The sequence below is a fragment of the Bufo gargarizans genome, chromosome 5 (genome assembly GCF_014858855.1).
Source record: "Bufo gargarizans isolate SCDJY-AF-19 chromosome 5, ASM1485885v1, whole genome shotgun sequence".
NCBI lineage: Eukaryota > Metazoa > Chordata > Amphibia > Anura > Bufonidae > Bufo > Bufo gargarizans.
Window position 1 is genome coordinate 406,668,545 of NC_058084.1, and position 12,637 is coordinate 406,681,181.

The 12,637-nt window shown below is 44.5% G+C and overlaps 1 protein-coding gene across 2 annotated transcripts in view; it reads left to right on the forward strand.

The window, feature by feature from the left end:
- The window catches only part of GALNT11 (polypeptide N-acetylgalactosaminyltransferase 11), a 50,622-nt gene extending 38,223 nt beyond the window's left edge, over positions 1 to 12,399 (forward strand). For both annotated transcript variants that reach the window (XM_044294342.1, XM_044294343.1), the window contains exons 7-12: positions 1,965 to 2,082; positions 2,453 to 2,605; positions 7,063 to 7,281; positions 10,092 to 10,196; positions 10,862 to 10,999; positions 11,706 to 12,399. In XM_044294342.1, coding sequence (XP_044150277.1) covers positions 1,965 to 2,082; positions 2,453 to 2,605; positions 7,063 to 7,281; positions 10,092 to 10,196; positions 10,862 to 10,999; positions 11,706 to 11,837 — 865 coding nt within the window. In that variant the 3' untranslated portion in view covers positions 11,838 to 12,399. The remainder of the gene's footprint in view (positions 1 to 1,964; positions 2,083 to 2,452; positions 2,606 to 7,062; positions 7,282 to 10,091; positions 10,197 to 10,861; positions 11,000 to 11,705) is intronic.
- The last annotated feature ends 238 nt before the right edge of the window (positions 12,400 to 12,637 follow it).

Here is a 12,637-nt window from a genome sequence, read left to right on the forward strand (position 1 = left end):
TGCTGACATCTGCACAGATGTCAGCCGTTTATACCAGGGTGTCAGCAATGTGCTGACACCCTGGTACACCAACGAATTTTCAAGTGGAGGCGGGGGATCGCGATCCCGCCTGCTGCACCGCCCGCCGGCATAAAATCATGCAGGGTGCAGGAAGGGTGCAAAATCGACATTTTGGGCATTTTAAAGTTTCTGATCCCCCGCTGTCAGGGACTGCGAGGATCAGAAACTGCACAAAGCGCAGCAAACCGCAGGTCTGATCGCTGATACGGGGGGGGGGTCACATGACCCCCCTGGCGTTGTGACAGGATGCCGGCTGAATGATTTCAGCCGGCATCCTGTTCGGATCAACCCCCGGGGCGCCGCAATAGCAATTTAAACTTAGGACGTACCGGTACGCCCTGAGTCCTTAAGGATTCGGGAAATAGGGCGTACCGGTACGCCCTAAGTCCTTAAGGGGTTAAGGACTCTCCACCTACCTCTAGCTTTGTCATTGGTTCGGATATGGACCATGACCGCTGGATCTTCTCCAGCCCCTCCCAGTAATCTGTCAACCCGATCCGCGATGTGACGAACTCTAGTGCCAGGAAGACAGCACACTGTTCGGCGATCACTGTCTTTGTGACAGGTTGCCCTATCTGTTCCCCTAATAATGGAGTCTCCTACTACAAGCACTGGTTCCCTGCTTACTGGAGCTGACATTCTCCTGACTGGCAGAGGAAGTGTCCGGCTGCAGCAGTGCCATCCCTGGACTGACATCCCCCCTCATCTGCCAAACGTAAAAAATTGTTGGTGTGTCAGATCAGGGCTAGCCTCCCTGGCACTCTTCCCTCTACCCCGCTTTCTAACTGTTACCCAGCTAGCTACCTCACTTTCCTCAGCCTCCTCTCTATCATCCTCCCCCTCATCTACCCCAAAGAGTGCTTGCTCGGTGAGAAGCAAACTCTTTTGCAAATTGTCAATGCCTCTCAGTGTTGCAACTTGCCTGTTTAAAAACTCTATTTGCGATTCCAAATGGGTAATTTGCTCACATTTTGAACAAAGATATACACCCTCAAACGGCTGTTCCAGGACTGCATACATCATGCAAGATGTGCACTGGACTGCGTTGTCAATTGGCCAACACATACTTTTTTACTGTTGTAATCCCCATTTAGTAACAGTAAATATGACTTAGAATTAGACCCTTTCTGCTGTAGTTGAAGGACTACCTAGAATTTGGCCAACAACACACAAGGAAATTATATCCAACCTTAGTTTCCTGCTCCTCGTCTTAAACTCCTTTTCTTTAACTCCACTTAATAAGAAGCCACTTAGTAGAGCAAGCCTCAGGAAGAGCTGAGTAGTAGAATGTGTATATTACATTTGGGGCAGGTCACCATTTATTTCTTTTCTTCACATTTTCATACAGAAACCTGTTATTATCATTGATACTGAGGAGCATTGCTGGAGGGCTTTAACCTTGTCCCCATCTTTTGATCCAAATACAATCCTTATGTCTTCAATAAAGAGGTTGTATGAGATGAATCCTCCTGAATGGCTGCAGTACCGGAGACAGCTCGTGGCGAAGAGCAGAACGGTTTCCTGGAGCAAGTTTTTCAGTCCCTTTTATCATTTGGATTCATCTTGCTCAACATCGCATACAGCAGGTGTAGGCAACATCTGTCACTCCAGCTGTTGTCAAACTACAACTCCCAGCATGCATACTAAATATTATAAAAAATATAAATATATAAAAAATGTACTTAGTAAATGAGCCATAATCCAGGTCTAATCTCACTTTTAGCTCTTAAACATACCGTAGATCACTTTAAAAAGGTTGAGGAACCAAATGTCGCAGAAAACGTTGCAATTGCCATGACTTGCAACTTTTTTAAGCCACAAATCTGACATACCTGATTTGATAAATGCCCTCCACCCTTTGTGTATTTGATCTAGTGACTTTATGTGCATTGCTTCATTTGCAGATCTCCTACGATGGCTGGAGGACTTTTCGCAATGGACAGAGAGTATTTTAATACCCTGGGGCAATATGACAGTGGCATGGACATCTGGGGTGGAGAAAATCTGGAGATATCATTTCGGGTATCTATTGGAAACAGCCTCATTATATAGATAATCCTTTGAGAAGCATAACTGAGACACTCTCCTGCAGACTTCTGTCACCCACTAATCCGCAGATCATTTCCTGTCCTTTTATTGACATTCACTTCATTCACTCCTCTGTTTTTGTGCGATTGGCGGAATAATTGGCCAATGTAAATATATGTGATCAATAGTAAAACTATTAGTGGTTGTATGGGGAGTTTCCTCCTCGAACAGCGAGGTTCCTGGCCAACAGATCCTCATTGCCAGTCTTTTCTCATCTTTATGCATTTCTTAGTGGCTTGAAAAGTTGTCAAGTAATGACAGAAAGGTCTAGTTGGTTTTAATAATAATTCATGTCCTGTTTCAGATCTGGATGTGTGGTGGGAGCCTTCTCATTGTACCTTGCTCCAGGGTTGGGCACATATTCCGGAAAAGACGTCCATATGGATCACCTGGTGGCCATGACACCATGGCTCATAATTCCTTACGACTGGCACATGTATGGATGGATGATTATAAGGTATTTAAGTAAATCTTACGGGTGTCCATTTTCCTCACATCATGAAATTGATCCTCTGCTTTCATTAATTGCATCTTGAGATGATGATGGTCACCTTCTCCTCCATCCCCTCTAAGGCTGCTGAGTACCTTCTAGTCTACTCTGACTAGTAAACCCAATCTTGTGGGTCACATAGTAGAACATAGCAAAGAATTAAGAATGATCCACAGTGCTACTCACTAAGGCCTCCTTCTTACATAGTGCTTTGTTGTGTGTTTTTTTTTTTTTTTTTTTTTCTTTTTTAGCACTTTTCACTGTTAGAAATCCATGATAATTTAAAAGGCTTGTCCACTTTTTACTATTGATGACTGTGACACCGTAAAGGGAGTTGTATGGGGAGGCAGGTATTTTCCTCCCAGTGTGTGCTGCTGGACTGATTAGCGGCCAGGTGGGGTAAAAACACTGGACTGGACTCATGTGCCGGTCTGGGTTTTGACAACACCTAGCTGACTTTTATAAGACAGCTGGGTTCAGCAGAAAGGATCTCTGTATTGGGTTCTGAGGCTTGTACTGGGCTTGGAGGTCTGAGACCAGTGTGAGGGGAAACAGGCCGCCTAAAGTCGGTTCATGGACTCTGTGAGGCAGAACTGCCAGCTGGGTGTAAACTAATACCAAAACCAAAAGGTGACTTTTTGTGTTGAATGTGACTTTTTGTTTATGAACTTGCCAAAAGTGTGAATAAACACTGAACCGTTTGATTTAACCCTTAGGCTACCAGCTCCGTACATGTACGGCGCTGGTGCGATGTGTAAACAAGACGCCCGCTCGCACGTGCAGTGGGCATCATTTCCGGCAGATCTCTGCTGTTTTATACAGCAGAGACCTGCGGCTAATTACCGTGACCGGCAATAATGCCGATCGCGGTAATTAAATGATTTAGATGCCGTGATCAAGTGAGATCACGGCATCTAAATGCGCAAAAACGTTGAAGCTCGCGCTTCCGGGCTTCCTACCTATGCCCCGTGTGTCCAATCCGGGCATAGGTAGTTGCGCTGAATACTGGTAGACTTACTGAGTAGGCTAACAGTATTCAAACAGTATTCAAACTGCAATTCTTATTTTGGCCACCAGATGGCAGGCCAGGATAAGAAATGAGCAAAAGTGAGTAAAATAAGCTAATAATAAATTCCTGAGAAGCCAAAATTAAAAAAAAAAATTTAATAAGCTCATATGAGGCACATAATGATCACAAAAAATAAAAAAAATTGTTAAATATATAAAAGTTTAAATCGCCCCTAAATATAAACATCATGGGTATCACCGCGACCGAAAATGACAATACTATCAAAATAAAAATTCCAATACGGCGAACGGCGTAACGGAAAAAAAGGTCAAAATTGCCGATTTCCCATTTTTTTTATTGCTTCTCTTACCCCATTTTTTTATGATCAAAAAGTCATGCATACTCTAAAATGGTATCAATTGCAAGTACAGATTGTTTTGCAAAAAATGAGCCTCTAAACAGCTCTGTAGACATAAGTCTAAAAAAGTTATGGGGGTCAGAATATGGTGATATAAAAAAAAAAATGTAACTGAGAATTTTTTATTTTTTTATTTTTATTGTTACACTATTTAGACATAGATAACCTATACATATGGGGTATCATTGTAATCGTACTGACCCAGAGAATGAAGGGCATGGGTCAGTTTTGCCATATAAAAAACGAAGTGGGAACAAAACACGTAAAACGGTGGAGGGAGTGCGTTTTTTTTATTTTTTATTTCTAATTCCACCCCATTTGGATTTTTTTCTTTTTTTTTACTGCTTCCCACAACATTTTATGCCATAATTAATGGTGGCATTAGAAAGTACAACTTGTCCCACAAAAAAAAGCCCTCATACAGCTATGTGACCGGAAAAATAAAAAAGTTATGGCTCACGGAAAATAGGGAAGAAAAATAAAAGCGAAAAAGCCAAAGAGTTAAGAACTGGTTGGTGGCTCTATACTGCGTCCGCTTATCCTGTCTGCCAGAGCGAATCCCCACATGACCTATACTCAGGATAGGTCATTAACATCAGATCAGCGGTTATCCGACTTCTGGCACCTCCGCTGATCATCTGTTTGAATTGAAAGCAGAGCTTATACGAGCGCTGCCTTCTCTGCTTGGTTTATCTGCTCGCCGCAGCAATTGCAGACGTGAGCAGGTGTAATTACAACTATGGCGTCCCCATTTACTTCTATAGAACACTTGAAACGGACAGAGCCATCCAATAGAAGTGAATGGGAACGCCATATTTGTAATTGCACCTGCTCACCGCTGCAATTGCTTCGGCGAGCAGGTAAACAGAGAACACAGCGCTCGTATGAGCTCTGCCTTCTCTTCAAACATCTGAGCGGCGTGGTTGCCAGGAGTCTGATCCCAGCCGATCTGATACTGATTACTTAGGCCCCATGCACACGGCCGTTGTTCACGGCCGTGTGCGGGCCGTGGAACCGCGGCCTGGATCCCTTCCTGTGAGCTGGAGCGCACGGCGTCACTGGTTGCTATGACGCCGTGCGCTCCCTGCTGCCGCCGCAATACAGTACTACACTGGTATGATCTATACCAGTGTATTACTGTACTGTGCCGGCAGCAGGGGGCGCACGGCGTCATAGCAACCAGTGACGCCGTGCGCTCCAGCTCACAGGAAGGGATCCAGGCCGCGGTTCCACGGCCCGCACACGGCCGTGAACAACGGCCGTGTGCATGGGGCCTTATCCTGAGGATAAGTCATCAATATTAAAAAGTGGACAACCCCTTTAATGAGAAAAAAAAATGTAAGCCAGGGATCTTCTGCTTCATGACACAGCTGCCTTAAAACTGCATGCTCTATTTACAGCACAGTCACAATAAACCATTTCTTTTAACCAGCAACTTCAACTGTTTCTTAAAGGGGTTGTCCGGGTTCAGAGCTGAACCCAGACATACCCTTATTTTCACCCAGGCAGCCCCCCCTGAGGCTAGCATCGGTGCTTCTCATGCTCCGATGCGCTCCCTTGCCCTGCGCTAGAGCAGGAGAACGGCTCTTTTTTGTTTATCATAACACACTGCCGGGCGGAAACTTCCGCCTGACAGTGTGTTGGGTGACGTCACCGGCTCTGAGGGGCGGGCTTTAGCGCAGTCCTAGACGTTTTACTGGCTAGGGCAGCGATCAATGCCGCCCATCAGTGCTGGTGATGTCACTGGGCTTCCTGGCAGCCCCGTGGAGAACCCCGGTACGTCGCCGGATCTCCCAAAAATTTTGCGCGGGGCATCGAAGCATCCCCTTTAAGCAGTTTGGGGGATAATAGATCAGTGAGAAGATAAAAATGATTGGTAGTGTGAATTATAAAGCTCCCTTAGTAGACACAGCAGTGCTTCCCCAGTTGTAAAAGTTGTATTTAATCCCACCCCATCTACCTCCTCCTGGTGATAGCATGCTCCCTACTTCTATAGTAGTCAGTAGTAGTACATCCCCCTCATTCTCAGCAGATCCATCTCCTGCTCCTCAACAGCACATCTACCTTCACCCCGTAGTCTCAGCAATGCATACTTATGACTGCCTGTATCTTCCATATGAGGAGTCTGCAGCTCATGCATTAATGCTTTTTCTATTTGCTGCATGAGAAGTACGGTAAGTCAGGAACCACATTAAACACAAGTGTGGCATGCATTAAAGGGGTTGTGCCACCATCAGATGTTGTTACTATATAATTCAGCTTGAAAAACTAGTTGCATTTCTAATTAACTTTCTGTTACACAAATGCTCCATTTTATAGAGATTCTGCCTAGTTCATTAAAATGGTGCCCTAGGTCAGGCATCCTCAAACTGCGGCCCTCCAGCTGTTGCAAAACTACAACTCCCAGCATGCCTGAACAGCCTACAGGTATCAGCCTGCAGCAGGGCATTGTGGGAGTTGTAGTTTTACAACAGCTGGAGGGCCGCAGTTTGAGGATGCCTGCTCTAGGTGTTAAGTCTACACAGGAATGTGCACGTCCCCCTAATAAGGTGGTCACACATGCTCCGTTCTGTCCTTCCCCTGCCACAAGCTGTATCTACTGTTAGAAGTTGTGACAGAAAGGACATGCCGCCTGAGAAAAGGATCCACCCTTCGAGCTTGTAATAGGAAGAGAGCTTCAGGAGAAAGTGCACGTCCCCAGAGGTGTTATGGGGAGAGAGATGTGACAAAGGACACGTCCCCAGAACTGTGATGGGTAGAGAGCTGTAACAGAAATGACACACCCGTTAGCTGACAGTCTGAAGAGAATCTGACAGAGCAATGCATGGGGAGATCTCTGGATCCATGTGAGGCACAGGGCTGGTTCTAGCTTTGTTAGAAAGAGATTGTCATGTGCGATAATACGTCTGTCATTTTTTTTTTACGTCAGTCATGGCATAACCCCTTTAAGTGTCCTCACCCCTTAACCTAATTCCAATTTCTTTCTTTTATGACCAGGAGCAGTATTTTGCCCTCAGACCTGAGCTCAGGAACAGAGACTACGGAGACATCAGTGAACGAGTGGCTTTGAGGAGCAGACTGAACTGCAAGTCCTTTAAGTGGTACCTGGACAATATTTACCCTGAAATGCAAATTTCTGGTCCCAATGCCAAAGCCCAACCACCAGTATTTGTTAATAGAGGCCCAAAAAGGCCCAAAATCCTACAACGGGGGAGGGTAAGCTGATTGCTCATGTCAAGCTTTCCATATGTAGTGTTAAAACTGTGCTAAATGGTTATGTAAATAAAGTTAAACAAGATGGCACTAGGAACCTGTCATCCGTTTCATGCTGACCTCACTGGGTAGTCCCTAAAACATGGTGATTTTCAGAGGTCGGTCACTCATGAGCTAAAGTGAAGAGCGCTGGGCTGTTATCTCTGGAACTCCCATAGAAAGGAATGGAGCCGTCCAGGCGCATGTGCGACTAGCCGCTCCGTACATTTCAGAGGGGATACAGGGCCCCATTCTCGTGATTAGTGGGGGTCCCAGCAGTGAGCTTACTGATTCTAGCATACTTATCACCATTTAAAAAGTCAAAATTGGGACATTTAAGCCCCACCCAGGAATACCCCAGAACACGGACTTTGCTGCTAAGCGCCATACTGAAGACAGCCTCATAGACTTTCTGTTAAGACCTTCAGTTTTGTGCTCAGCAACGAAGAGAAGCAGTGCTTGGCTGAACGCTTCCGACCCCTCGTTCTAGTGATTAGTGGGGGTCTTGGTGCTGGGACCCCCGACTATCAACACTTTTGATATGTGCCTATGACATATCAAATAGAGATCTGGAGTGAATGCACAGCAGGCCATTATAGCCAAGTGGTAACGTACAGGGAAGATGCACTATGCTGGACAGTACTTTATCACTTAGCTATAATAGCCTACTGTGCATTCACTCCAGTCGCCTCCCAGGGGCTTATTAACCTTGTCCTGGAAGGAGGGGAGAAAAGTTATTTACATGGGACTGTATGTTGGAGGGGCTGATGGGAGATATGTTATTTAGACTAGTAATGGTTCCCTTGCATAAATACCCACCTCTTAGGGCATGTTCACACCACCGGTATTTTTTTCAGTTTTTCCGTTCCCTTAGATGAGGAGAACAAAAATAACAGAAGGGCTGGAGCTGAATAGACACTATTGACTATGATGGAGTCAGTTCAGTTTCCATTTGGGATAATAAAAAAAACTCCTGCATGCAAGGCTTTTTGGTCTGGTCTTTTTGACAGAATCTTCCCCAAATGGAGCCTTGAACGTAGATGTGAACAAGACCTTAACATTATGTAGGCCTACGTATTATGTATTTGAATTACTGCAACTTTCATACTCCTTAGAAATCACTCTTCCAGAACAAAATGTAGTGCGACCTCTGCAAGTATAACAGCACTATGCACAGAACCAGGCACAGGTCCACTTTAAATAGATATTGGGGAAAACGTACTTAAAGAGGACCTTTCATCGGTCCAAACATTGTGAACTGAGTATCATGACATATACAGCGGCGCTCAGGGATCTCACTGCACTTACTATTATCCTTGGGCACCGCTCCGTTCTCCCGTTATGTCCTCCGGTATGTTCGGGGACTTGGTTATAGTAGGCGGAGTCTGCCCTTGTTCTCCTGGGTGTCTCCTTCTCCTAGGCTGTAGCGCAGGCCAATCGCAGCGCAGAGCTCACAGCCTGGGAGTTTTTTTTTCTCCCAGGCTGTGAGCTCTGCGCTGCGATTGGCCAGCACTACAGCCTAGGAGGAGGAGACACCCAGCAGAACAAGGGCAGACTCTGCCTACTATAACCAAGTGAGCGAAGATACCGGAGGGCATGGCAGGAGAACGGAGCGGCGCCCAAGGATAATAGTAAGTGCAGTGAGATCCCTGGGCGCCGCTGTATAGGTCATGATACTTAGTTCACAATGTTTGGACCGATGAAAGGTCCTCTTTAAGGGGATTGTTCAGTATGATACTACATTTTTGCTCTTTTCACACTTTCTTTCATTAGAATCATTTTCTCTATTATCTCTTACTCAATGTTTGTATGCAAATAGGATGACAATGATAAATATTTGTAATGCTCTTTTCTCACAGGAACTCAAAGCGGAGGCATAGTTGTGTGGCTGGGGTGACTCCTTGTGGCTGCCATATCGACCCCAACACACCATTTTGTTGAAAGCCAATTTGCCTGTTTGTATATTGTGTGTAAAAAAGAAACCTGTGCAGACACGGGGAGAACATACAAACTCCATGCAGATGTTGCCCTTGGTCAGATTTGAACCTAGGACCCCAGTGCTGCAAGACACCAGTGCGAGCCACTGAGCTTGCTGCGTGGATGTGTGGTGTAACTGCTGCCATTTTCTATTTTTCTGGTGTTGTGGGCCAAAGATTCTGTCAGTGGAGAAGTAGCAGTTAGAGGTCATCTGGATTGTGGCCAGGTGATGTTGGGCAGCATGGTGGCTCAGTGGTTAGCACTATTGTCTTGCAGTGGTTGGGTACTGGGTCCGAATCTGACTAAGGGCAACATCTGCATGAAGTTTGTACGTTCTCCATGTTTACAGGGGTTCCCTGCCACACTCCACGTAACCTACACATTGGTTTATTCTGAAATTACCGTAGATTAGCCCCAGTGGAGACGGGGAGCGATGACTATCTCTGTGTAGCACTTTCGTAGCCCCGGTCACGAGTTCATTATATCGAGGCAGTGGTTTTCACTGACTGCAGGGGGCAGTATTTTAACATAGCAACTCTCGACAATGGACGAGAACACGCCATTACTCTTGTTTCCAATAGTGTACTATTGTTCCATTTCTGTGACTCCCTTAGGATAGCATTCTCCTTGATCCTGATGCCAAGATTAATAGCGCAACAGGGCACAGCCCTGTTCTACAGATAAATGGCACATGCCACCTGCTGCATGTCTGTGCTGACGACCTATGCCTTACTAACAGGCAGCACCATTATAATGAGCGGTGTTTAATTCTAAAGCGCTGTCCATTTCTTTTTCAGCTTATCAACATGCAGACAAACCGGTGTCTTGTGGCCCAGGGTCATCCTAGTCAGAAGGGAGGGCTAGTCGTTGCCAAAGATTGTGACTTTAATGACTCTGACCAGGTAATGGTGTCATTCGTTCAATATTCTATGCAAGAGTGTGTTCTACAGCTTGTAGTCTATACTAGTTATATACTGTATAATGTGCTGATCAGTAACCATAATGACCAATATGGCAATGTCCGTGCAGTGCACCCATGTAAAGAGTTTACACTGCAAAGCTCTTCGTTATAAATGGTGATTACTTTCAGATAGACCATGACATGGACTCTAGAAACCCAGTCTGCCACTGTTGGATGCATGTAAAAAACACAAGTCAATGCAAATTGGTTAAAGGGAACCTGTCACCGGGATTTTGGGTATAGAGCTGAGGACATAGGTTGCTAGATGGCTGCTAGCACATCCGCAATACCCAGTCCCCATAGCTCTGTGTGCTTTTATTGTGTAAAAAAAACTATTTGATACATATGCAAATTAACCGGAGATGTGTCCTGTACGCGAGATGAGTCAGGGACAGGACTCGTCTCAGGTTAATTTGCATATGTATCAAATAGTTTTTTTTACACAATAAAAGCACACAGAGCTATGGGGACTGGGTATTGCGGATGTGCTAGCGGCCATCTAGCAGCCCATGTCCTCAGCTCTATACCCAAAATCCCGGTGACAGGTTCCCTTTAAGTCCATTCGGACTGATGTGTAGAATAATAACATCTGTGTGACCCTTCCAGGTCTGGACATATAATGAAGAACATGAACTTATCTTGAGTAATCTGTTGTGCTTGGATATGTCAGAGACTCGATCGTCTGATCCTCCACGACTGATGAAATGTCATGGATCTGGTGGATCGCAACAGTGGGTGTTTGGTGTAAGTATATTCTGGATATTAATCAGTACTGTAGAACGTATCCCTACTGATTGGCATACTCACTGGAGTCCAGGTGAGGATCAGAAGGGAGGTTATATCTCACAAATATAGTCACTGGTAATAAAATTTCCTTCAGTACAGTTTACATCATGGACCTTTCTAACAGGCTTTTTTTTTATGAGGCCCATACCTCCTAATACATGGGTTGCATCTTTCGCCAGCAGGCTGCTTACCTGTGCCAGTCATTAGTTAAATGCCCCCCAGTGTCTTCTGTTAAGTTGGGTCACTTCTTGACTTGGATTGTCATGGTTGTCATCTTTTATTGAGTAAAATGACATGGCAGACCACATTATCAAAAAAAGGATAATTTATAAAAACTAAAGAAAAATAGCTTAGTTATCCATAGCAGCCAATGTTTCCTCACAGAAAAGCAGCTGTTTGCCATCAGAAAAGTTCCCGACATGTCGTCAGTGTGTTTTGTGCCAATGCAGTGTGTATCTGTGTCCGCAGTGATTATACCCTTAGCTAGTTGCCCTGGGAACCTTTCATTAGGCTCACGGTGGACATGCGTTGGCTCCGGTATATGGCTGACATTCCAGGAATACTACAATTTGTGACTAGTTTTATGAGCTATGAGATCGTTTTACTGCTCCTTGTATGAATCAGAAAAATGCCAGATTTAGTAAGAAGTGCATTCTTCCCTCAGAAAAACAACCGCCTCTATCAAGTTTCATTTGGGCAATGCTTGAAGCTCCTCGACTCCCTCAGTCATAAGGGATACGTGGCCATGGCAATCTGTGACGGGTCACCAGCTCAGCAGTGGCATCTGGACAACTGATAATGCGTCAAGATGGGCACCTAGATGGACCTGTCCACAGAGACTACAGGAATCTATAAGGCGTTACAAGCCGTATGCTGCTATTTTAATATGGGACAGTTTTAAAGAATATATTGTCAATCTCTTATCATGTTGCACATCTAGGCAGTGAATTAGGTGTAAGCATAGCCAGAACGCTTCCCGCTACTAATTTGAAATTTACTGCAAAACTTTTGGGGGAACAGAGCAGATTTTAAAACTTGTTTTAAATATAGCCTTTAATTATGTTTGATATATAGGAAATTGAGACCATTTTATGCTGTTTTTTTTTTTTTGTGGGGTTCTCTTTTACTATACAGCATATCGTCAGTATTTTTAGTTCAATTGTGACGAGTTTAGGAACTCTGGAACACCCTGTTACTTTCACAGTGACTTTGCATAGGCTTTGCAAGGAAGGCTTTTTTTTTAAAATATATTGCTGTCTGTATAATTTTATGCTCATTTATGCAACTGGATTTAGAAGAATTTTATCTGGGAATTTTTTTTTTTTTTTTTAAAGAACACTATTAAAATGTTAAAAGCAGGTTGTCCGCTGTTACTTTTGGTGAATAGAAACTTTTAACTCGTTATTTTAATGTCATTTAGCAGAAATGATTGTTGTAAATGATTGTGCCGATGAGCCACGGTAACTTACACTCGCTAGAGATGAATATGCAGCAACCAAGACTTGCTTTGTGTTCAAGTATCATGTGGTTGGTTACAGATCACCCATATGGCATTAAGTTTTTTATATTATGTATGCAGATGTAGCAGAGCCAGAG